Below are 26,852 nucleotides of genomic sequence, written 5' to 3'. Positions count from 1 at the left end.
CTCAGGATGTGTCTCTGCCAGCCCATGTGACCATCATGAACATCGGTCCCAGACGACATGTCACTCTCCCCCAAAGTGAGTGTGGGGTGACCCTGACCTGGCAAGGGAAGGACTCCAGGGTTCCAGTCCTGCTCCCCAGCAAGCCTGAGTTCTACACCACCTGAGGGCCCTGGGGCCCCTTGCTGAAGCTACGGGATCCATGTTTCCTACTCCCAAGTTCTCTGAGATGCTGCTAAAAGCTACAAACTCTCTCCTCAGAAAAACTGATAAATTCCAGGGCTTGCAGAACGTTCCAGGGAGCTCAAGGGACCCCTTTTTCAGGCTGGTCCCCAGACCTCATCATGTTCCTCGTGTAGGGCAGCCCTAATCTGTGTAAAATGTAGGGAACGATCTCATTCGCATACAGCTGTCTGCATGTATACACACACAAATTATACACGTACACACATGAAAGCTGACAGACCAGAATTTAATGACAATTATCCAATTTCTTCAGAAATAACCCTGCTTAGAAGAAAAGTTACCGTATCTGTTCAAGCCCCAAATCCCAATTTTAAGAAGTGCCATTATTTCATACACCACTAAAAGGAAGAAGGCTGCTAACAAAAATTGTTAAGACATTATTAAGTGCAGATGCCAAATATAAAACTGTGTCTTTACAAAGCATGACACACAGGATTACTGGGGGCAGGGGGAGAGCAGGCAGAAGCAGGGACCCGGGGTTCTGAGGATCAATGAAAGCCAAGGGACTTGGAAACCCCCGAGGCTCCTCCTTCAGGGATGGCAGGACCGGAGTCTTTCCCTGGTGACAAGGCAGTCCTCCTTCCTCTTCTCACAAACAGCAGTTTCTGTTAGAATCTGACCCATCTGTGTCCCTAGCTGTCACCAAGCACAGGGGTGCACAGGCAGGCACCTGGAATCCCGACTCTGCTACTTACTACCCGTAAGGCCTTAGCCAAGATGCTTAACTTCTCAGTGTGCCCAGTGGCTCATCTATAAAAAGGGAAATGTCCTTACCCCAAAGGGTGGACATGACCTCATGACATATGGCATAATGACACTGCAGCTAACATCTGATAGTATTTACCATGTACCAAATACCATGCTAAGGGCTTAAACCAATCAAAAAGATATGCTTTAATGACTCCCATCTTATGGATGAGGGAAAGTGTAACACAGAGAGGTTAAGTAACTCTTACAAGTCACACAGCAAAAAAGTCATAGAACTCAGACTGCCTCCAAGCCCAAAGCCCTCTATGTACAGTGGCAGGTGGGTCTGGCACTGGTCAGGCAAGTGTCCAGCTAACAGGAAGGTAAACAAGTGCATTTTTGGTGTTGCTTTATGAAATGCCACTACTAATCTGCTGGATTAAAGGGAATGTCCAAGGCTTGCCTGTGCCTAGAATGTGACCCCCAGCCTCTCCTGCATTCTTCCCATCCTGCTTCTGGCAGGGCCGTAGGTCTGACTCCCAAGGGGCGGGCAAGGGGACCTCCCTGCCTCCCAGACTCACCAGTAGGCAGTGCACGTACTCGGGGCCTCCCACCAGCGTGGTGAAGGTTCCCAGCTGTTCCGCCAGGGCCAAGAGGACCTCATCCTCATCGTAGATGGTGTCTGTGGAACCAAGACAGACTCTGTTACAGTCCCACCCCAAGTCTGACCCCAGCCCCTGGGTGATCCAAGCTGGGAACAAGCAGGTTCCATTCTGCTTCCTCCAACTGTCAGCCCTCAGTCTCCCCAGCCTCCACCCGGCTGGTGCAGAGATCAAGGTGCAGGCCTGGGTCAGAGGACAGAGCACCAAAGCCCCTCGTCTGCCCTTTACTAGGTGCGGCACACCGGGAGGGTGAGACCAGTCTGCAAGCCCATTTCTGCGCCTGTAATGGTGCTAACGTACCTTCCGGCGGGAGTTCCAGTGAGGGGCAAACAAGAGCACGCACAGGAGCACAGAGCCTGGTAAATGGGGGCTTTCCGCTTTGGTCTAGCTTCTACCCTCAGCACTGCCTTCTCTGCAAGAGCTCATCTTTCTCTTCAGCTTGAGAGATTCTTCTCCGTCCTTCAGGAATCAGCTCAGGTTTCCTGACCAGACCAGGGCATGTCCCTTCTCTACACTCCCTTTGACTCCAAGCCACCTTTATTAGGGTCCTTATCTTAGGAGTCCAGGAGTGGCTCCTCTCTGTACCCCAGTTTCTGCCAGAGATGAGCACAGCAGGCGCTCAGTCCAGGTTTGCTGGAAGAACGGATGACTGTGTAAAGATAGAGCTGCTGTGCCCCAGCCAGACACCTCCAGGCTCCCGTGCAGCTGGAAGGCCAAGGGACCATGCTCTGGCCAAAGGGGTGTGAGAACTGGCAGGTCCGAGTTCTGGTCACTTCCTCACCACCACCGGTCTGCTCGTGGGGCTGTCCTCACCCTCCTCCTCTCGTGGTGGGTTCTCTGCTCTGCCGCTGCTCGGTGTGCGGCCGCTCACGTCACCGCTGAGCCGGTTTTCTCACCCCACACCCCAACAGAGCTGCGTGAGACCAAAGTGAAGTGATGTTTTCTGTGAGGAGCTCAGCATGGGGCCTGGCCCGAGTCAGTGCTTCAGAGAATGCAGCCCAGTGTGGCTCCGGGCCCACCGGGCCTTTGAGTCCTTCCCAGCCTCAGTTTCCCTGGCCCTCTCTGTACACAGTTAACCTCACCCTCCCATTTTCTCTGCCTCCCGGAGACCTTGTGCATATCCATGGCCTCAACTCGTATTCAACTCAGTCCTCAGTCCAGACTCCTTGGCCAAGCCACGTTCCTGAAAGCCAAATACGTGGAACCTGCCAGCACCTCCTATTTTCACGGTCCCCACCTCTACAGAATCGCCTTGCCAGCCTCCGCATCCTCCTGGCCTCAAATGCTCAGGGCCGCCACCTCCCTGCCTCTCTGACGCAGACCTGTCCCACCTTCCACCTCAGTGTCACTCTGATGGCCACCATCTCTTGCTGGGTGACTGCAACTGCTTCCTTACTGGTTTTTCTGCTTCTGCCCTGGCCCCCAACCACCCAGCCTCCTTCCAGAATCCTGAGGGATCCTTTAAATTATGACACTCCCCTACCTCAACCTTCCAATGGTTTCTAAGAAACATGAACTAAAATCTAGACTCCATACACCATGATCCCATGTGATGTGGCCACTGTACCGATCCCCAACTCACATCTTCCCTCCAACACTGTGCCCATCCCACGCGTGCCTCTTCCCGCACCTGAACATTCTTCCCTCAGAGTCCTATAGGGTAGGTGCCATTCAGGTCACACCCCCAAGAAGACCAGCCCTGACCACCACTGGAATATCCCTTACCCTTATTTCTACTTTGTCTCTCTGGCCTCATCACTACTTATTCCCGGTTGGAACAGAAGCTCCACGAAGACAAAGTTTGATTTGTTCTCCATCTCACAGCACACAGCGGTGTGCATGAGAGATTTATGAACTATGCCTACGGATGGCCTACTCCAAAGTACTTTCTAACTGTACTGTGCATTAGCTTAAACGAATCCAGATCCTTTAAGGAGAAAACACTCTTTTCTGAACTTGAAGAAATGCCATGACCATGACAAAAGGCAGGATCAAGCCACTCTCCTCGGCCCCGGAGAACCCGCGTTCGTACAGCTTCCCAACGAAACCATGCGGTGTGTTTAAGGCAAACCTGGGATTTCTGAGGATACTTTTCACTGGTGTTTGCCTGGGTACAAGTCTTTAAATGGCAGGTGACTTTTCAGCCACTGGCACGCAGGTGACTTGACTCACCTTGGAACCCACCCACATCTCACTATGGCCTAAAAATTACCAACACCTGTTTCTAACACAGTGGGGCATCATATGGTAATTTTCCCCTCACAACACTGATTGTGCGTGTCCTGCAGGTGTGAGCTCAGAGAGGGCTCTCAGCTTGTTCCGAAACAGTATCATCTTTTCTGAAAGATGCAGTCTATCTGCCATTTGCTATTTTGAACATTTTGCAATGGGTGAAGCCCAAAGGAAAGAAAATCTGCCACCACTTAACGAAAGCAACCCAAAGAAATCTGTCTTGAATGCCTGACTCCTCTTCCATCTCGTGGCTTCTGCAGTTCCTCTCACTTGCATTACTGTGATGTCACGTGTGGCTCTATGATGTAATAAAGAGGATGCGTATGTTAGATTCACTGAATCTTGCGGTGCCTGGGTGGCTCCGTCGGTAAAGCGTCTGCCTTTGGCTCAGGTCATGATCCCAAGGTCCTAGGATCGAGTCCCACATCAGGCTCCCTGCTCAATGGGGAGCCTGCCTCTCCCTTTGCCTGCCGCTCCCCCTGCTTGTGCTCGCTCTCTCGTGCACACTCTCGCTCTCTCCCCACCTCTGTCAAATAAATAAATCTTAAAAAAAAAATTCACTGAGGGGCGCCTGGGTGGCACAGCGGTTAGGCCTCTGCCTTCGGCTCAGGGCGTGATCCCGGCGTTATGGGATTGAGCCCCACATCAGGCTCCTCCGCTATGAGCCTGCTTCTTCCTCTCCCACTCCCCCTGCTTGTGTTCCCTCTCTCACTGGCTGTCTCTATCTCTGTCAAATAAATAAATAAAATCTTTAAAAAAAAAATTCACTGAATCTTAACAACAGCCCACGTATTAGATGATGATTCCCGTTTCAGAGGAAATGAAGCACGTCCTGGCTGGGACTCAGGCGGCCCAACCCCACGGTCTCTGCTCTCAGCCACCGATCCCAATTCCACTTCCTGCGCTGTTTCCTTGCCCATCCCGCCCCCTCAATACAACGCTGTGTGCACAGGAGCCTTATTTTCTACATCTCATCCGCCCACCCTCCAGCCGCTAGCTACAACGGCTCCCTGCCTTCACCTACGGGATTAATCCCAGACTGCCGCCTGGCACTCAAACTGGCAAAACCCAACCCCCTACCACCCACCTGCCCCTGAGCCTCTCCCTGCACCCCATCACCACGTTCAGTCCTGCCTCCATTTTACTGTGTACTCCTGCCAGTGCCCTCCCCAGGCTGCCTTCCCCACTACCTCACTATAGAGGGACTGGCAGCACGTACCGAGCATTTTCTACGGACTCAGCTCTGCGTGGAGCACTTAATCCTCAACAGCCCTGTGAGTTAGGTCCTCCTCTTACTGTGACAGGTAAGGGAGCTGCAGCTAGGGGAAATGGAGTGGCTTACCCAGGTCTGCCAGCAGGCTGGTGGCAGCTGGAATCAAACAGGTCCCACCAACTTCTTTACCCACTTTATTTTTTTAATCTTTTATTAATTTGAGAGAGAGCGCGAGAGCACGCATGAGCAGGGGGTGAGGGCGCAGAGGGAGAAGCAGGCTCCCCACTGAGCAGGGAGCCCGATGTGGGACTCAATCCCAGCATCCCAGGATCACGACCGGAGCCAAAGTCAGATACTTAACCGACGGAGCCACCCAGGCACCCCCTTTACCCACGTTATTACACCACCGTGCCACACATCACACTCCCTGTGTCCCAGCCGCCCCGTCTCAGCGCTTGAGAGCTTTCAAGTCTTGTGCTCAGTCCGCCAGTGGAAGCCTCAGTTCAGGTCACCTGCTCAGTGTCACATGGATACCCGCTCCTCGTGTGGCGTTCCCAGGCAGATAAACCTGTTCTCCTCAGTCATCAGCTGCTGTCACCATGGGCAATCCCTGTACCTCTGCAGGCCTTCATGTCCCCACATGTCACAAGAAGGAATCATCATCTCTGCTCCCTTTCTCCCTGGCATCACCACTAAGCCCAAATTAAAGGATCCTATAGGAGTTTCATTAGTGACTGAGCCTTCAGCTGCAGTTTCAAAAAGTATAAAGCAGGAATAAGAACAGTGGGAACAGAGGACTGACCGCTACGTGGCGGTCCGGCGTGCGTCAGACACGGTGCCGAGCGCTCTGCACGCACCTTCAGATAGAACACTTAGCAGCCGTCCCGTGTGCTGAGCACGGACTGGGTGAGCACCTCACATGGCATCTTCTTTAATCTTCACATCAGGTTATACGATTAGGCCCGTCTCACACACGAAGAATCAGAGGCAGGCAGATGTGAAATACCTTGCCCAAGGTCACGCAGCTAGAAAGTGGTGGGGCTTGGATTTGAACCCAGGCTGTCAGGACCCTGAGTCATTAACCAGTGCTGTCAAGTGCGCAGCCAGCACGACTAGATAAATAACCCCTGCCGAGTCACTCCCCAGCTGTGCTGAGTCACCTCCCAGCTGCGGGATCTCAGGCAACTGTACTCCTTCACCTCTTCATGCTCTGTGTCCTCACCTGTACAATGGGGGCAGCAGTCGGCCCCACCCTCAGGAGCCGCTGCGAGATTCACAACGGGGAGCAACACTGTGTGTACTTACGGAGCACAGGCCCCCATCCGGAGGACCGTGAACTAACCCAATCCTCACAAGAGGGCGTTTAGAGCACTGCCTGGCACGTGGCAGGCAGAGGATAAATGTCAATTATTCTTACCTAATGCTCACATCCATGCTACAGCACATGCGTGTTTATCTGCACTTCATACATAAAAACTCCAAGAACAGTTAGGTTAAGTGACTCACCTCAAGATACCAGCTTTTAACTGTTAGTGCTGTGACTCAAACCTGGTTCCATCTGCCCCCCACCCCACCGTGCCTAGCACGGGGCAGGGGCAGACACTCACCATCTGTTAAATCCCTCACAAGGCCTCTCTTACTTAACGGGAACCACCCCCCGACAGTCCCCACTCGGCCTGGGCCCCAGGAGTCCACCTCCTTACCTGTCAGGAAGGGCAGGAGCTCGCTGCGGGTCCTTTCCACCCCAAGGGCCAGGGCGATGGTGGACAGTTTCTTGATGCTGTTGAGACGAAGCTAGTGAGAGAACAAGAGCAGGGGACAATGTTAGCACGCCTAGACTTAGGGGTGTGTGACAAGCTCCAGACCCAGGCAGCCTCTGGAAGCCCGATGTGTGTAAGGATGGGGAACAGTCACTTGGCACACACCTACCAAGCGGCTGTAAATTACAATGGCAGCAGCAGACTCAGCAAAAGCACCCACCACGTCTCACTGAGCAGACACCCACCGAGTGGTGCTTTCCAAGACCCCCTCTGAAAGCACACACTGCCCCCCCCCCCCGCCTCATCCTCCTGCTCTGCTCTGGCCCCTCCTGCACGCAGCACCCCCTGGCACGCTCCAACAGGGGTGGCCACGTTCCAGCAACTTTACTCTGTGCCAGGTCCTCGGCGGGCACTCACACGCACAGGCGCTCACGACAACCCGGACGTCAGAGCTGTTATAAGCCCCACTCTACAGAGCAGCAAACAGGCTGAGGGAGCAAAAGTCCCTTCTAAGGGTCACACAGTTCGGGTGCTGTGGGGCAGGGACTGAAAACCCCGGACCACCAGCTAGCAATGATGATTAACGGAACAAAGAATATTGTAACAACTGTGTAAACAGGAGTACTGTTAGCAGTAGTAATAGCACTAGCAGAATGGGTTCAACAGTGGCCCCCAGAAGACACGCTCTAGTCCTAACCCCTAGTACTCAAGAATGTGAAAAAAGGGATTTTGCAGATACAATTAAGTCAGCATCTCAAGATGAAATTATCCCAAATTTAGGGGGGAGCCCTTGTGAAACAGTCAAACAAAGTATGTTTCCTAGTCTCTGCCCCTGGTTCCTGCACAGAGTTCCTAAAGCCCGTGGAATTTCCTGAGTGACAGCAATGCCTTTCGTTCTAATGAAGCATATCTTGGTGGGCTCCTGGATGGGGACCAGTCACCAGAAAAACCAAGCCATAGTCAGAAGCTTGGCACTTTCAGCCCCACCGCCATCACTGGGAGAGCGGCTGGAAACGGACTGCATGATGAAGCTTTCATAAACATCCTCAAAGTACAGGGTTGGGGAGTTGCCAGGCTGGTGAAGACATCCATGTACCAAGAGGGTGGCGCACCCCGACTGCCGAGGAACAGAAGCTCCTGTACGCAGCGCCCTTCCAGACCTCACCCTGTGTAGCTCTCCTGTGCGTGTTCATCCAAACCCTTTCCCTTCTCTTTTTAGATAGCAAGGTGATAAATGTTAAGTGTTTCCCTAAGTTCTGTGAGCTGTTCTGGCAAATCATCGAGTCCAAGGACAGGGTCATGGGACCTCCAATTTGTAGCCAAGTCTGACAGAAGCCGTGGATAACGTGGGGACCTATTACTTGCGACAGGCATCTGAAGCGGGGGGCGGTCTTGGGGGGAGAGCCCTTCACCTGCGGGGTCGGCGCGGGCTCTGGTTAGCGTTACAACTGAAATGAATTGTAAGACATCCCGCTGGTCCCGCAGAGACCTGCATGGCAGGGGGAGAACCGTACACGTGGTGTCAGGAGTGTGGAGTGTGGTAGTGACGTGAGAGTCAAGGAGACACACAGAAGAGTGAGTTTTCTCTACACAGCCTATGACTGTGTCCTGATGAGACAGGAAAGGAGACATGGAGACACATGGAGCGGAAGGCCACGCAAAGATGGAGGGAGAGAGATCAAGGGGGTGTATCCACATAAGCTAAGGAGCATCCAGAATTGCCAGCAGCCACCAAAAGCTAGGAGAGAGGCATGAAAGGAATCGTCTCCAGAGCCCCCAGAAGGAAGCAACACTGCTGACACCTTATTTCACGTTTCTGGCCTCCACAACTGTGAGAATAATCTTTGTTGCATTCAGCCACAATGAGCGGTGATTTGTTGTGGCACCTGGGACTCGAACACGTTTGGCTAACACAGGGCAGCTCTCCCATGGAGCACTTAGGTGTTACGACTTCTCTCGATCCTCTCACTCCTAAGGAGGTTGGCATCCAACACCCCCTTTCACGACGGCGGGGACAGGCTCAGAGAGGCAGACACATGCCGAAGTGAGCACCAAGAGAGCCAGGACTCAGCTGCTCCGATGACACAGCCCACCAGGAATGGAAACCCTTGTTTCTCCAGCTCAATAGTGCGGCCCCCCTCCCGGCTCACAGGGCTGTGGCGGAACGAAGTGAGGTCATGCGTGTGGGAGTGCCAGGAAACACCCTTCTGAGTGAGTAAGCCACTGCTGGGCACAGAGAAGGCATCCTCTTCCGGGAAGGAGAGGCAGAACGAGAAGGGATGGGGCTCCCTCAGCCAGTTCTTTTCCCAAAGAGGTCTGTGAGCGACTGGGATCCTACATCAGTTCCCTGGTCCCAGGGTTGAAAAATCTCTAAGATCACAGACAATAATGGGACCCTAAGGAAATGGCTACGGTGGCCTCTCCTTTCAGAAAAATGCATTCACATTTCTCATACAACGTCACTGGGTTTTGGGGTTTAACACTGTCCAAAGACTCACCTCTCCAGCAACAAAGAACCTCAAGATTAAATATTATGAGGCCTGTATCTTATCTAGCCAAAAAACAAAACACCTATAGAGACGGACCAATGGAAACATAACGAAATAAGGTGAACACTAAGGATGAATGAATACAGGTCGTAAGTATAAACCCTCCCCGTAAACTGCCAACAAGGACGTATTTTCGGCATCTTGGGTCACACGGTCTCTGTCCTAAGTACTCAACTGCGCACTGGCACGAAACCAGCCACAGAACCAGACAACAGGCAAACAAACGGGCAGGGCTGTGTTCCAATGAGACTGCATTTGCAAAAGCAGGCCATGGGCTCAATTCAATCCACGGGTTGTAGTTTGCTGGCCTTTGCACAAGTCTTTAAATGTTCTGTAGGTTTGAAGTTTTCCATAATAAAACATTGGGGGGGGGACTGACTTTATTGCCTGTTTCCTTCCTCTTTGTCACCTCCCAGTTAGATCTTTGGGTTCTTCTCTGAGCTGGGCTATGGGGAAATGCACACAAGAGCCAGGGACCCAACCAGTGAGCAGCAGCCCTGAGGATGAGACACTAGCAGGGAACGAGCATAAGTGTAATGCCAGCAACAATAGCTGCTAACACTGGATTGCTTGCTATGTGCTCGACGTGGAGAAATAACACATCTGATCCTTGAAGTGAGCTCTGAGGCAGGGACTGTTTTCAGGGTGAGGATGCTGATGCACAGAGAAGCTGTCATTTGCCAGAAAGCAGCAGAGCCCAGACTGAAAGCCAGGCACCAGACTCTTCATCTCAACATCTCTGTAGTTTAGGAAAGGCGCCCAAGGGGTGGGCGCCTAAGAATGAGGCCATCTCTGCCACGCTGGAGAGCCCCCTTCCCTCCTGCCATCGCTGGAGATTCTGGTTTTGCTATATTTGAGAATGTCAGCTTGCTTTGGTCAGCACTGACAGCACCAGGAACACTCCAGAAAGGCAGCACCGGGTGGCGCTCCGGAGACACACGGTCTGGGTTCAAGGCTAAGCAGCTTTACATATGAGCTGTGGGATCTCGGGCCACTCTGCACCTTTCTGGGCCTCATTTCCTCACCTGTGAAATACGGATTATAGTATCACCCATCCTCAGAAGGGTACTGTGAGTACCAAGTGACATAAACCTGGGAACACCCTCGGACTAGCAAAGACAATAATGACAGTGGTGACCTCTCCCTGTTGACAGCATCCTGATTCTGTTCAGGTATCTCAAGAAGGGCACGCGGGGCAGCAGGCTAGCTGCTCCTCCCGGGTCTCCTTTCCTTTCTCTGAGAGCGAAAGAGAAGTAACAGCAAGCACTCCCATGGTGCATACCCTGCACCCGGCACCACTCTAGCTACCTTCACGTCTCAACTCATTTGATCCTCGAGAGACGACCTCAGGAAGATTCAGGACCACCCATTATGCGGCCGAGGAAACAAAGGCACAGGGAGGTTAAGTAACCTCACATAGCTTAGAGGTGGCCGAGCCAGGATGAGAACCCCAGTCACCTGGCTCTTAACCAGTACCACCAATTTGGATTTCTGTGTTTTTAACTGGGGGGGGGGGGGGGGGGGCTTAGCAGGTCTAACAACAACCAGTTTTGAAACAGAGAACACAGACAACACTAGAAGTACCTCCAACAGCTGAAATGAGATGTGAACAGTCATGATTTCCATAGGCCTTGCTGACACTATACTTTGCTCTTGTAATACTACAATTCATATTAGGGGGAAAGTTAAACTGGAGTTATAGGTTATTGAAAATAAAGATGTTATTTTCCCCATCCGAATTCATGGACCTGTGCTGGAATTCTAGGTGGGCCCCAGGTTAAGGGCTCCTGCAATGGGTTATACCACCGCTCGTAACCCCTGGTTTTCAGCTGTGCACATGACCTCCGGGAAAAGACATTTCTGAATTGCTTTTTCATCCAACAAGACCAGGAGATTAACGTCTGGCCAGTGAAATCCCAGTGGGAATGGTGTGTGTGACTTCTAGGAAGTGTCCTTAAGGCCATCTGTGGTCATACTCTTCTTCCCTCTTTGCTGCTCGGAATGGGGCTATGATGGCTGGGCTTCAGCAGCCACCTTGGGATTGTGAGGAGATGGGGAGGGCAGGATGGAGGACATGCAAGCAGAGTATAGTGCGGAAGAGCCTAAGACCCTGACACTGATGAGTACAAGAGTGCCTCATCAGCCTGCATTGCCATCAGGCTTTTGGTCCTAAGTCAGAAATAAACTTCAAACAATTTAAGCCTCATTTCGAATTTTCCTCTTATTTATAGCCAAACTAAATTCCACTGAACTCAGCACATGACCTAGTTCTGGACAAAGAGACAAGGGCAAGTGAGCCAAGGAGCTTCAAAAAAGATTTTCCTTCTTGGGAAAAAAAGGGAGGATGACAAGGGAAAAAACCTTTCTGTCCTGGGTTGGCCCCTGCTTCCAGTGTGGTTCTGTCAGGACTTCATGACAACAGATGCTGCAGCGATCTTGTGGCCACACAAGGCAGGTCAAAGGAACGGCATACTCTGACCCAATTCTGTGATATCCTTGAGCTGCCGAACTGGTCATGTAAGGAAAAAATGAATCCTTAACCTGCTGAAACCACTGTTGGCTGGGTGCTCTGTGACATTCCTGATGGAGCAGCCATTAATAGCATCAATAAGAAATCCTTACTGTCCCTTGATCGTGGCACTGTGCTGAAGACTACCCTGTGCACGGTCCCCCAAACACCCACGACATTGCACATCCATGGTTTCACAACAACCCTGGGCTGGGGCTGCCTATATGCCCAGTACGTGGAGACATAACGCACAAAATCGCCCTTCCCACCACTACATCCACCTGCAGAAGCACTACTCACTTTTTAAGGCCCGTGTTCCCACTGCATCCACAAAGCTTCCCTGACATGGACACGTACAGTGTGGCCCCAGGGAGCTTTCCCGTCACAAACAGGTACGGTGTGAGCCACAGGCAATCCATCTTCCCTTCAGAGTAAAATCCAAAGGCCTTGCTATGGCCTATGAGCCCAACATAATCTAGCCCCCTCCCCACCCACTCTCACTGCCCGACGCCCCCTTGCCCCTGGAAATCCTGTCACAACGGCTTCCTTGACGGTAACCAACAAACCAACAACGCAACACCACTCTCACCCAGCTCTTGGCACTCGCGGATGTACTGTCTCCTCAGTCTGAAACGCTCTCCCTCCAGACACCTCGGGGCTCCCCCTACTTCACCCAGACCTCTGCTGGATCCTCACACATGACCACCCAGGGGAAACGGCATGCCCTCACTCCTCACATATATGAACTCTCACCACGTGACACAGACTTCTTCGTTCAGTTGGTCCTTCCCCACTACAACATCAGCTTCACAGGGCATGGACCCTGTCTTCTTCACCCCGTGCCCCAAGAACCTAGGGTAACACCTGGCACAGAGCTAGAGCCTAATAAATATCTGCGGGATTAATTATTATTATTATTAATTATTTTTTAAATGAAGAAGCAGAGATTAAAAAGTATCTAGAGAAATATGCTCCAAGTCGTTACTGTTTGGGACAGGTGGTGGCTGGCAATGGGGTAGTAGGGTCTGTAATATAAAGTGTGCGCTTTAACAAGGAGCCGTGGCTGGCCAGGGGACATGCTCAATGAGTGACAGGAGTCTCTCTACCTCCTATAAAGTCCTAAATCTACATATCTTTCTTCCGTATTCCACAAAGGATCATGTTTTTAAATGAACATAATGTGTGTGGGTGTGAAAAAGTAAGCACCCACCTGGTAATCACTTAGCATTGCTGAAGAGTGAAAATGGGCATCACAACCTGTATTTCCACATTATCTGAATTTTTTTTTTCTGAATTTTTTTTTTTTAAATAACAAATGAGCACGTACTCTGGCTTTACCCACTAGCTAAGGGTCCCCAGGCAAGTCTGGGCACCTTGGAGCTTTCGTTTCCTCGCTGTAAAATGGGAATTACAATAGTGCCGGAATGATCAAATAGGGAGAACCCAGAGACGGAGCCTGGCAGGCAGCAAGCACCTCAGTGTTAGCTGTTCTTTACCATTGTTTCTTCCGTATTTGACATTTCGGGGGAGGGGGATGTGAGTAGTAATCGTTCCCCCCTCAAGCCGCAGCATTGGAGTGAATGCTTCTCGAAGCACTTTCCCTGGCATAATTATTTATGGACATCTGTTTCCCTCATTTGGAAGGTGACTTGTCTCTGGGACAAGGATCAGGACTGTTATCAGCAGTGATTCCTGAACCTAGTACAGGGCTGGGCACGCTAAAAAGCATAAAAAGAAACCATTTCAGTTTTTAAAAACTCAGCTACAGTTTAGAGAACTTAATAGGTGCCTGGTCCACAGCTAGGTACTCCACACATGTTCTCTCCTGTAATTCTTATCACAACGCAAGAGGCAGACACCAGCCCCAGTCATTCCACAGCCAGGAGAGTAAATGAAGCAGAGGGAAATGCAGGCCACCCAGTGAGCTGGGGCAGAACCGCAACCTGAACCCAGTTCTGCACTGCCAGCCTACACAACGTCTCTCTTCCAGCTCTACCCTTCAGAGAGCAACCTCAGTTCTAAGTTCTGCTTCACCAGTTCCCCATGCATTCCATAAAAAGAAGTCGGAGCTCGTAACTCCACGCTCCTGAGACATGGACATGGGGCAAGCTGCTGCAAGGTCTCGGTCAGTGGCCGGTGACCGCAGGGCCTTCACACAGCCCATCTCACTAACCCACACGCCCCAGCCTGTGTCTTCCACCCTCTCTGCATTTAACAAGAAAATCAAGGCCAGAAGTGTTGAGTAACTTGGAAAGAGGCCAGACGAGGACTTGAAATTCTGGTCTGCATCTACCCACAGCACCGTCTCCCTGTGTCACTTCCAGGCCCAGACTTTGTCTGCACAGGGGGCTCAGCCTGGTGGTGAGGAATGAGTGCTGCCCTGAAACCCAGTGCCCTTGGCTAATTCCTAGTGTCATTACTTACTAGGCTGTGGGACACTGAGTATCCTTATTTATTCAATGCCAAGATTCACAGTCAAATTCACAAACTGATTTAAACAAGCCACATGTAAAGGAGACTTCTGAAGCAGTCAGGGAAATCTGATGATGAACTGAGGTTTAGAGGACCGAGGAGTCACAGTTAGAACCGCTTGCTATGACGCTGATGATGGCACCGCGGCTATAAAAACATCCAGTCTCAGACGTGCGCAACCAAGTATGTGGGAGAAAATGTCTGAAGCCTGGAAGTGACTTTCAAAATACTTCAAAGCAAATAAATCCCCCCAAAAAACCTGAGGAAGGGTGAGGACCAGGTGAAAACATGTGGCAATCAATTTCTGAAATCTGATATTTAACTACTAAAAAAAACTTTTAAAGGAAAGTAAATTAGCACCTATCTCAAATGTCTCTTGTGCGGACTTAATGAATAAAAGTACTCCTCACGCTGCTGGGCGTGTGGCAGGGTTTCTAAACCTCAGCACTATTGACATCTGGAGCTGGGCCACCTGTGTGGTGGGGGCCACCCTGTGGACTGTAAGACACCGGGCAGCATCACTGGCCTCTCCCCGCGGGATCCTAGATGCACTCCCCCCACCAAAAGTATCCTCACAACCAAAAATATCTCCAGACATTTGTCTCCTGGGGAAACGAAGTCAACCCAAGTTGAGAACCACTGCTCTAGAGGAATCAGGGAAAGAGCAGTCTTTAAAGGGGCGCCTGGGTGGCGCGGACGGTCGGCGGCCAACGACTGATTTCAGCTCAGCTCATGATCTCCAGGTCCTGGGATCAAGCCCCACATCGGACTCTGCACTCAGCAGGGAGTCTGCTTCTTCCTCTTCCAGCTCTCGCTCATGCCTGTGCACTCTCTCTCATACATACATACATACATAAATAGTCTTTAAAAACACCCAAGCAGCTCACCTCCACAAGGCCCCCATTATCTCACCAGCACCATGACTACTGCAGGCCAACACTTACTAAACACTTACAACACGTCAAGCACTTTCCATGTACCCTACTATTTAATCCTCACAACCCCCTTACAAACTCCTAAATTACAAAATCACCCCTATTTTACAGATGAGAAAACAGAGACTCTAACGCAGAAACCTAGCCTCTCAACCAGTGGACCACACTGTTTAGTCACACGAGGCCCCGAACACCCGTGGATACTGCAGTCCGGCCTCTGCCTCTGACTGCGGAGGCCTTAGGGAAGGGATGCAATCTCTTTGCACATCATGTTCCCAAATACGAAACAATAAGCTACCGCAACAACTGGACAAGATCGTCATGTACTGAACGCTTACTTCTAGGCAGCCACTTAATTTGCCAATTCACGGCATCTTCACCAATCTCCACAGCACATGCTGCTTCCTCATCATTATTCCCGCTCTACGGATGAGGAATCCCAGCCCAGTGAGGAAAAACAACTGGTGCACGGACAAGGAGGAACAAACTGGCAGAGCTGGGATTCAAAGTTCAGCCATCCTTGACTCCCCCTCTCCCCACCCAACACATTACATTCTATCCACCAGCAAACCCCAACAGCCCTCCTCTCAACATACCGAAAATCTAAGCTCTTCTCCCTACATCCATGCCAATGCCAGTCCTGGGTGCTCTGCAAGGACACCCCAACAGGTCTATCCGCTCCTGCCTGGCCCCTACTCAACAGCCAGGAGGATCCTTTATAATTAAGTCAGAACATGTCATTCCTCCACGCAAAGCCTTGCAACAGCTCCTGAAACTCACAGAAGCCCTTGCTCTGGTCCACGGGCCTTCACCTGATCTCATTCCAGACTAGTCCTCACCTCTCACCACTCTGCCATTCTTTCTCTTTAACCACGCTGGCCTGCTTGCTATTCTCTAAACACAATGAGCATGATCCCACCTCAGGGCCTTTGTACCAACTGTCTGGACTGCCCCCCCATTCTCCCTCATTTCATCCAAGTCCTTGCTCACTATCACTTCCTCACCGATCCTCACTTCCTCCACTATCACCTTCCCTCACTACCCTATCTAAAAAGCAGTCCTGAGGGGCGCCTGGGGCGCTCAGCTGGTTAAGCAGCTGACTTCCGCTCAGGTCATGATCTATGGATCCTGGGATTGAGCCCTACATCGGGCTCAGTGGGGAGTCTGCTTCTCCCTCTCCCTGAAATAAATAAAATCCTTAAAAATAAATAAATTAAATAAATAAAAAGCAGCCCTGGGCTTGCTCTAGACCCTGGTGCCTGCCTTATTTCTGTAGTAAGCAATTACTGCCACTGACATCACACTCTTGACCCACCGTCTGCCTCCTCTACTAGAACGTAAGCCCCACGAAGGCAGCAGCTTTGCTGTTCCGCTCCCTGCTGTGTTCTAGCAGTTAAGACAGTCTGGCGCGCAGGAGGTGCTGAACAAGTATTTGCCGAGCAAATCAATCAAGCCTAGAGGATTCCAAATCCCACGTTCTTTCTAGTATCCTAGACTGTCTCATTAAAGACCAATTAAAACATCTGGCATATAGATACAGTCAGCAAGTTTCTGTCCATCCCAAGGTCTAGTCTCTCCTCAGGTCTGACACTTCCTTTGGGAACTTTTCCTGGGTCCTCCACTGCTCAGCTGCATGAATTTGGCCAAGTTACATACTATGCTGTGCTTCAGTTTCCCCATGAGGAAAATGTAGGTACGCGCAGGACCTACTTCCGAGGGTGGCTATGAGAATTCAGGAAGCTCGTAAATGTAACGCCCTTTGCAGCAGTTCACTCACAGCAAGCACCCAACAGAGACCAGCTCTTATTATTATTTATTCAACCCTTTCTGAGCTCCTCTATTCTGAGGCCTGTACTGAGCCACTGAATCCTGAGAGATGAATCAGAGCCAAGCCCTGTCCTCAGAAAGCCCATACACATGGGCACGGTGCAATCTGAGATTCTGTCTCTGATTCTTGGGAAAATGTTCAAACTCCTTTTAAACACAGATCTGTAATTACCTGCATGAAAAGATACGGAAGCAAAACTAAGTGAAAAGTGCAAGTTGTAGAACAAAATATTTAGTGTTTAAAAAAATAAAACCCCACCAGCTTTCTCCTTCTATATATGAATAGAGTATGACCTAGAGTCAGCACACTCCAACAGAAATTTAATGCAGACAAAAAAGAAAGAAAAAAGAAATATAATGCAGACAATAAACGCAAGGCATACATGTAAGTTTATATTTTCTGGTAACATTAAAAAAAGTAATAAGCATACAAAATTAATCTTAATATATTTTATTCAACTCAAAATTTTTATCATTTCAACGGGTAATGAAGATGAAAAGCTTCACCGAGATGTTTAACATTCTCCATAGCACGTCTTTGAAATCTGGTATGTATTTTACTTACAAGTACTTCTCAACTCAATCTAGCCACACTTCATGTGTTCAATAGCCACAGAGTGGCTACCACGCTGAACAGCACAGGTCTACCAAGGTCGGTAAGGACCTGGTAACATGGGCTACTTTGGGGGCAGGGGGTGGGAGAAGGCTGGGGAAGAGAGGATGGGATTTAATACAGAGGTGGTTTAAGCCAAAGGCTGACATTCTCCTTACTGTAAAGAACTAGTCAGAACATATTTTAGGCTTTAAAGGGCCAAACTGTCTCTGTTGCAACTATTCAATTCTACCCTGCTGTTGTGTCATAAAAGCAGCCATGGATAATATGTAAACAAAAAGGTCTGGTGTTTACAATAATACCTTATTAAAAACAAAAAGGCAAAGGCCACCTCTGGCCATTTCCCAATTCCTGTCATGAGGGAAAGCAGCAGAAAAATATTCACCTTTAGCCCAGAAGGATGACCTGTAGCCTGCATAGTTTCCGTAAGGACCAAATACGAGGTGTTTTCTACATTCTTAAAGGGTCTCATGACTGCCCATACCTCTTACCAACAGTTAATACCAAGCTAAATGATAAGCACCAGAGAAACCTTGTGAAAGTAGTTATACAAGTAGAAATTCGAAGAAAACATTTATGATCTAATACTCCCTGCACATCCCCTGCCCCTTGAGCACTAAGCATATAACCACTGGCTTCATACAGAAGTACAGTGCCTTCGGCCCACAGGTCCCCATGCTACTTAAATAAACTTGTTAAGTTGCACATAAAACATCTCAAGAACACTTCCTTGAATCGTGCTCAATGATCTGGCAACACCTGGCTGAAGTGACTTCTCACAAGAGCCTTCTGAGTCATAGGCCCTTTCATCTTCGGCTCCCAACACCAACAGCTCATTCTCTTGGCTCCAGTCACACTGGCTTCCTGCAGTTCGCAGAACATACACTGCATATTGCTGCCTTAGGACCTTTGCACTTGCTTCCTTTACCTGGAATGCTATTCCCCAGATATCTATGAGGGCCTGCTCCTCATTTTACATCTCTGCTCAAATGTCCCCTTCTCAATAAGGCCTTCCCTAGTCATTCTGTCTAAACTTGTAACACTCTCCTCTCCTCCACATCCCTGCTTCATTTTTCTCCAAAGCACTTATTGCCATCTTACATAGTACACATTTTAACTTAATTGTCTTATCGTCTGTTTCCCCACAATGCAACATAAAGCTCTATGAGGCCACTAGTTTTTGTCTACCTTGTTCCCTGTTGTATACCTGTGCCTAAAATAATGCCCTACTCAGAGCTGAGGCCCAATAAATACTGATTCACCATCACGATGCCCTGTTGTTGCCTTCCCACATCTCACACCTGTTAATAATGTATTCAGCTGTTTCACATCTGCCTCCTGTATAACAACTGGTGTCACCATTATATCCTCAGCACCATAACTGATATGTGGCAAGTGTTTACTGAACGAATGAATTCACACAAAAGCCCTGTGAACTAGATAACTACCTCCATCTGAGAGAAGAGGAAAGCAAGGACTAAGGAGATCAACCAACTTGCTCATGTCAATTAGAAAGAAGTGGAAGAGCCAGGAGTACAACAGCAGCCCGTCTGACTCCACAACCTGTGATGCACCTCGAACTTAGGAAGCTGGGCCCAGTGCCATCCGCTCAATTTTACAAAAAGAAATATTGAGGCCCCTATAAAGGGAGAACGGGACCTCTTCAATTACTACTCCCAATAACTGCCGCTAACATTTATTGGGCCCTTATAACAACTAGGCACCGTTCTATTTTACTTGTAGTCTTAACTCACCCAGTCCATCACAACCACCCAGTGAGGCTGAACTATTATTAGCCCAGATTTCAGGGAAAACAGGCCCAGAGCGGTGAAGTAATTTGCACAAGGTCACACGGCGGGAGGGAGGTGGAGCTGGGATGGGCAAACCGTGGAGTCCTTAGTCTTCTCAACCCCTAGGCAGCGCGGCTCTGCCGGGGCCCATCCACTCACTAGTAATGTGTCAGCCTGTTTAGTAAACTGCCCACCCGCAGTTCAGCAGGATCCCAGAAGCGGGGCGAATTTCTACCTCGAAATCCCCGCTTAAATTTGGCTAGCTGTCCCCTTGGGAATGGAGTGTTTTCGCCAACCCCTCCCCTTCGGGATTCGACACCGAAACTGAAAAGGAGGGAGAGCAGGAATTGGAAAGGCAGCCGTCATCTCTCAGTCCCCATTTAGAGAGTTCACCCCGCAGTGCTGAGGCCCAGCCGGCGGAACACAGAAAGGAGAAAACCTACCAGAGCCCCGAAAAACCCGGGGCCCCTCCCCCACTTGGAGCAAGCTGCGCGCCCCCATCCCCAAGGGGCCGAGCCCTTCCCTCTGCCCCACCCAGTGGCCCGACCCACTCCCTGGTCTCGGCTTCCAGGACCGGGGCCGCCGCGCGCACTTGGCAGGCCCGGGACCCCTCCAGGGTGGCCTGCCTCCCGCCCTCCGGTGGGCTAACACCCAATCCCGGGCGCCGTCTCATCCAGTCTGGGGACCTGGAGACGTGAGAGCTGGGCGCTGATTGGCCGCCGCCCCCTTCCGCCACTCCCAGCGAACACTGAGCCTTCTCCGCGAGGGCCGTCCGTGCCCCCGTTTCCCCTTCCCGTATTCCCCAAGACCCCCAGGGCCTCCGGACCTGAACATCCTCGTTGCGAAGCTCGTCTATCAACACCGCGATGGGGTACAGCGAGTCGTCGCCATCGGCGGCCGCCATCTTGGCTCCGTCCCGCGCCTGTCAGACTGCGGCCCGCGCCGTGCTGAAACCGGGGCAGGGAGGGGTAGGGCTGAGAAGAGGACGAAAGAAGAGCGTGGGGGCACCCGAGCCACTTTACAGGGGCTGCCCCACGGTCATTGGCCGCGCTACGCCGGCCAAGCCCGCATTTCATTGGTCCGGACAAACGAAGCCCCGCCCACCTCCCATTTGCCATTGGTCGAAGGCATTGAGGTCAGGCTGCCTCAGTATAGTAGAGAGGGGAAGGAAACGGATGTACGCGGTATCTTAGCGACCAAGATTGTACCCGCCTACGTCGCCGCTAACAACGAGCGAGACGAGCAGTGGTTCCTAGCCAATAAATGGAGGAATTCAAAGGAGGCAAAACCTGCCCTCTGGCGAGTCCGGCACAAAGTTTCTGCGCATGCGTCGCTAGGATTGCATGACGTCATGTGGGGACCAGGACTGCCTGCAGGTTTTGGCTCCTGAGGCGGTCCCCCTGGTGGCTGGTGGGCCTATTATCGGCAACTTTGTGAGAGAGGAGAAGGGAGTGAGCCTTTGGTTTTTGCCTTATTATGCGGAGGCCCAAAGAACGGTGGTGACTTGCCTTACTCTCCGGATGAAACTCAAACCCCTCGGGCTCATATTCAAGGCCCTTGGGGATCTGGTTCCTAAACTGTGTTTAGGCACATCCGCTCCCCGTTCCAGCGGTCCTGGAAAACTAGCGCCCTCCCACGACATCATGCTCTTTCACGTCAAACAGCATTTATTCAAACCATCCCTTTACTTGGAGAGCAGTTCCTATTTAATGCTCAGATCTCCGCATAAATGTCTCCCCTTCACTGCTTCTCTTCAGCCTTGGTCCTGCAGCCCCCAGAACCACATACGACAACCATCACCACCACCACCAGAGCCCAACCCCGCGTGTCTGTCTGTCCTGTGTCTCAGAAAGTCCATCCCTAGGGCTGGCACTGTGACTATGCGTCGGAGTCTGTCTCCTCACACAGAGTGGGAGCAGTGTTGCCTCTGACTAATCTCCGTTCCAAGCGTCACTCATCAAAGCCCCCCACCCACTTCTGAGGACCACCTTAACAGAGGGAGTTGGGCGATGGGGATGGGAAGGCCTGGGATGCTTCTTCCCCCTTCATTGCACCTCTTGAAGGGCAAGGCTGAGCTAGGACTCCAGGACACGTTTGAACAACCCAAGCTTCTTTTCCAAACACCCCTCCCCACTCCTCTTAGGAAACTGCTCCCCATAAAAAGGGGACGGTGGTGATGGTGCATATTTCAATCCTTGACCTCCGTGTGCCCAAGATCTCCCCACCACTCTACCAGCTCACTGAGACCATGCTTCGTAGCTAAGGGTGTATTTTAAATATCATACCATTTTATTTCTCAAATATACCTCAGTAATACTGGGGGAGGGCGGGGTGTCACATTTGTGCCATGCAGAAATACCTCTGAGTCAGAAACAGGCTCAATCAGCAGCCTGATTCTGGTTAGTCTCTGAAGAACAAACCGTTACCATAGGCATCTAAATGAGGGACCCAGACAAGTATTTCAGCACTGCAATTGGTTCCCACAGTACACAGCCCAACAAGGCAGTGGATGGAGGGGTTCCTTAATCCACTAGTCCATAGTTTTCTAAATAACATACTGGACAGCTAGACCTTTGGCAGCAGCCCAGGTTTCTGAAATGTGATCAATGAAGGAAGGACCCGCCTCTGATTCAGTTCTGCAGAGCTGGCACTGAGGCTAACCAGACCCAGTGGCCCAGGGGACACCATTAGGTTCCGGCTGACCTAAACCATCAGTGACCAGGGCCATGCATTTAGGGTACTCTCAGAGGATTGAGGGTTCCTAGTGCCAGTGGCTTTGGCTACAGTGTGGAGCTTAAAATGTCCTGTAAAAGGTTAGGTACCACTTATTCCTGTCAAGCTGAGATGCTGCTGGAAAGAGTCAGCCTTCATTCTTGAATATGTACTTGCCATGGGACATGGGACTTTTGGGACCCTCCTTACCCTGTTACAATTAAGTCCATGTTGACTCATTCCAAAATTGGAATATCAGGGCAGACAGTTAATGTAGTTTTTGAATGTTGGTGAGGTCCAGAGCCGATGGCCAAGAAAGAATTCTTGAGATATCTTTGGTGCAAAAAGGTGATTTTATTAAAGGGGAGAGGACACGTGGGCAGAAAGAGCTGCTGCACCTGGATTGTGAGGGATGACTGACTATATACTTGGGAGTTGGGGGAGCTGAGGAAAAGGGAGGTTTTCAAGAGAAATTTCATATGCTGAAGAGAACCTACAAGATATTGGAGGACTTGCCATTGTCAAGTTTAGGTTGTTGTTTCCTCTAGCAAAGCATTAATATTAAGACACTTGCTTCTGGAACTTAGGTTATTGGAAAGAATGCTTCCTTCTTGTAAATCACTAAGACATTTGTAAACCGGGGGAGACTCATGTCTTGCAGGACTGTAATCTCTAGAAGTTAACCATTTGTCTTTCCTTTCCTTAGCTTTAGGACAGCCAGGATTTTCCCAGTCAGGGTGAGGTGCAGGTAGAGAAGTGTTACTGTGACACCAGTGGGGTGGGGTGAGTCTGAGATGTGAATTTGGGTATAAGCTACCCAGCCTGTGGAATTTTCTTATACCACTCCACACAGACTGAGGGAGGCCCCAAGGACCACATCAACTTAGCTTCTCTCTGCTACTATGGCAACTCCCAAAGGCCGGTGCTTGTAGGGTTCAATTTGCAGGGTGTCCGCTTGTGCTTCGTTCTCAGCTTGCCTTCTGGTCCTTCATCACAGTCACCACACATCTAAGGGTCAGTTTTGAGGAGAGCTCCTTAATAAGCTAATCGCTCTTTTTAAAAAACTTTATTTAGTTTGGTTTTTAATCACTGCTATTTTAAAAGAGCTTACCCGTTAGTTGTGTCAGGAGGCCCCAAATCCATACACCAAATGGGGCTTCCAGGTGGAGGTTTCCTCCCTTTGTCAGAGGCTCCAAAGGACAGACTTATCCCTCACAGAGAACTATGCCATCTCCCATATGCCAGAAGTCCAGCAAGGGCTGGGCCCCCTTTGACATGATGGGAAGCCAAAGAGACAAAGGTGTTCCTTCACTGTTGGAGGGATTGAGCACCGTGCACCTTCCGTAGAGTTCCAGTGAATTTTCACTGGGAAACAGGACTCTGAATTTGGTCGGGTTATATCCGCCAGCCCTACTGGCAGAGGTGATAGCACCTGAGACAGGGCAACTGGGACTGAGGCCTCCAACTCGCCAACAGACAGAATATCGCGTACATTCTGAGAACTTGGTACATCAGAGGTTGACCCAAATCCTTACCCCACCCCCACCCCACTGGTGGCAAATGAGAGGCCCTATGTCCCGATAACACTTCTCTACCTGCACCTCACCCTGACTGGGAAAATCCCCTCTGGCACTTCTGGGATGGGAAGCACAAGCCTATAGCACAACAATGTCTATGACATTCTGATGTAGAAACAATAACTGGTGTTAAACTTTTTCCAAAGGTTCCTGCTATGGTCTCTTTGTGTCCCCTCAAAGTTCATATAGTGAAACCTAACTCCCAAGGGGATGACATTTGGAGGTGGGGCCTTTGGGAAGTGACTGGGAGGCTCTGCCCTCATGAATGGGATTGGGGCCCTTTACAAAGAGGCCTGAGAGTTCCCTCGCCCCTCCCACCTTGTGAAGATACCAGAAGGCTGCAACCCACAGGAAGGTCCTCACCAACCACACTGGCACCCTAATCTCAGATGTTCATCCTCCAAAACTGTGACATATGAATTCCCATATAAGCTACCCAGCCTGTGGAATTTTCTTATACCACTCCACACAGACTGAGGGAGGCCCCAAGGACCACATCAACTTAGCTTCTCTCTGCTACTATGGCAACTCCCAAAGGCCAGTGCTTGTAGGGTTCAATCGCTATCCCATCCTCACTGCCAAGACTGTCAAGAAAGGTAAAGGGTGTAAGACGTTACCCCATTTGCAAACCAGTAAGTTGGCCTGCCATTTGCATGGATGCTGGGAGAAGACATGAGACTCCAGGGACGGAGACAAAAGGCATTGTTATTCATGCACAACAGGCAGCAAGAGCTTCTGGTTCACATCTCTTCCCTTTGCTTCCACAAGCCTCACAGGAGCCAGGCAAAGAGATCCAGGTGGCTGCTACGCATACAGTAGGTCCATGTCACAGAGGAAGAACATTAAGCTTCAGAAAAGCCAATCCTTTCAAGTGAATCATAAATGCACCTGCCCAACGTTTGCCTCCGTACATCGGTCTAGTACATGGTCGGGTCATCTCCCCTTTCCACCCAAGAAAGACAGTATTGCCATCCTCAGAGGCCGTTACACAAAAATCTTTGCAAGCTAGTCTAGAACAGAAGCTGATACAATATATGTAAAAAATTGAGAGGCTCATGGAGAATTGTTCCCCAGTAGAGTACACCTTTCTCTTAAAAATTAGGTTATGACTGATAGAGTAAAAAGATCCATTGAAGGGGGCGCCTGGGTGGCACAGCGGTTTAAGCGTCTGCCTTCGGCTCGGGGCGTGATCCCGGCGTTATGGGATCGAGCCCCACATCAGGCTCCTCCGCTGTGAGCCTGCTTCTTCCTCTCCCGCTCCCCCTGCTTGTGTTCCCTCTCTCACTGGCTGTCTCTATCTCTGTTGAATAAATAAATAAAATCTTTAAAAAAAAAAAAAAAAGATCCATTGAAGATTTTTGATACCAAGACTGCCCTTGGTCATGTGCTGATGTTGGACTGTGAAAGACTGAAGAACCGGGAAGAAACACCAATTTACCAGGAGACTTCATGGGAAAGACAGATCCAAGGGAGGGGTAAGGTAACCTGCGTGAGCAAGGAGAGGTGAGAGCAAATGAAAAGAAGGACCTATATCACATATTCTCAATGAAACTCGTTAGCTTATCTGAAGACAACAGAATTCACTATCCACACATACAACAAATCAATTCTGGATGGGTTGCTGCTCTAAATTTCAATGTGATAAAAAGTTTTTTAAAAGAGGAGAATAACTCTCTAGTCTTAGAAGCAAAAGTATTTTTTTTAAAGATTTTATTTATTTATTTGACAGAGAGAGACAGCCAGCGAGAGAGGGAACACAGGCAGGGGGAGTGGGAGAGGAAGAAGCAGGCTCATAGCGGAAGAGCCTGATGTGGGGCTCGATCCCACAAAGCCGGGATCACGCCCTGAGCTGAAGGCAGACGCCTAACCGCTGTGCCACCCAGGCGCCCCAGCAAAAGTATTTCTTCAACAGAATAGTAAACATTATCTATAAAGGAGGAAATAGCTATATTAACATTAAGACTTTCTCCTCATCAAAACGCACAGAAATGAAAGACAGAGGCACACAGAGCATGAGAGAAAGAGCCCCATAAAAGAAACAGGTCCAGCAGATATATAGAATTACTACAAATTGATAAGAAAAAAAGGCAATAGAAAAAATGGACAAAATAAACTAACACATACTTGAAAAGGGGCTGCCCAATGTCTAATAAATACGTGCAAGGATGCTCAACTTTTATAATAATCAAGGAAATGAAAATAAAATTGCTACTTGGTGCCATCACACGCCAACCAGAAGTCAAAAAGAAAAATGACAAAATATCAAAACTGTTGACAAGGATGTGCACAAACAGAAAATCTCCTACACTGCTGGTGGGTGTGAAACTACATACAAACATTTTCCAAACCCCTTAGGTACCATCTCCTTAAGCTGCAAAGATGTAAGACTCTCACCCACCAATTCCACCGTTACTTATATAAGCAACAGAAATTTGTATGTGTGCCAACAAAACATGGTCGAAATTTACATACCAGCAATAATCCTAATAGTCCCAAACTGAAAACCATCCATATGTTAGTTAACAGAATGATTAAATTAATTGTTTCCGATAGACACACAATGGAACGCTACATGGCAGTGCCAATGAATGCTCAATAACAGCATGCAGCAATAAATTCACAAACAAGAGAAGGAATGACAAAAGCCAAATACAAGAGAGTTACTGCTCTGTTACTTAAGACGCAAGGCAGGCTAAAGTGACCCATGCTGTTAGATGTCAGAGCAGTGATGACCCGGAGGTGTAGTGACTGGTAAGGAGCACAGGGGTATCTGGGGGTCTGACAATATTCCATTTATTGATCCAGGTACTGAGTACAGAAATGCGATCACTTTGTGAACTTTCGAGGAGCAATGCACTTATGACTGGAGCGTGTGTCTTTAAATTTTTCAAATCCGATCAGCACTCAAAAAGATGGGATATGGTAAATAGATGAGAGTTGTCCATATACTATAAAGGGGAGAGGGTTAATAATATTAAATAAAATGACAGTGTGATTAGCTTTCAAATGTATGCTAAAATTTCTAGGTAAAACTAAGAAATAATAAAAATAAATAAAGTATACAACATCAA

The 26,852-nt window shown here is 49.7% G+C and overlaps 1 protein-coding gene across 5 annotated transcripts in view; it reads right to left on the bottom strand.

Moving 5' to 3' along the window:
• PPP2R1A (protein phosphatase 2 scaffold subunit Aalpha) overlaps positions 1 to 20,492 on the bottom strand; it is a 65,015-nt gene extending 44,523 nt beyond the window's left edge. For 4 of the 5 annotated variants that reach the window (XM_087871159.1, XM_087871157.1, XM_087871158.1 and 1 more), the window contains exons 1-3: positions 20,319 to 20,411; positions 6,741 to 6,831; positions 1,512 to 1,612 (exon numbers count right to left, since the gene is read on the bottom strand). In XM_087871159.1, the coding sequence (XP_087727285.1) occupies positions 1,512 to 1,612; positions 6,741 to 6,831; positions 20,319 to 20,396 (270 nt within the window). In that variant the 5' untranslated portion in view covers positions 20,397 to 20,411. Of the gene's footprint in view, positions 1 to 1,511; positions 1,613 to 6,740; positions 6,832 to 20,318 lie in introns of all 5 variants that reach the window. The other variant, XM_087871161.1, reaches the window with a different exon arrangement.
• Between the last annotated feature and the right edge of the window lie 6,360 nt (positions 20,493 to 26,852).

The sequence above is a fragment of the Ursus americanus genome, chromosome 21 (assembly GCF_024610735.1).
Source record: "Ursus americanus isolate L20-20 chromosome 21, mUrsAme1.1.p, whole genome shotgun sequence".
Taxonomy (NCBI): Eukaryota; Metazoa; Chordata; class Mammalia; order Carnivora; family Ursidae; genus Ursus; species Ursus americanus.
Note: the sequence above shows the minus strand (reverse complement) of the source record. Positions and strands in the feature narration are given on the sequence as shown.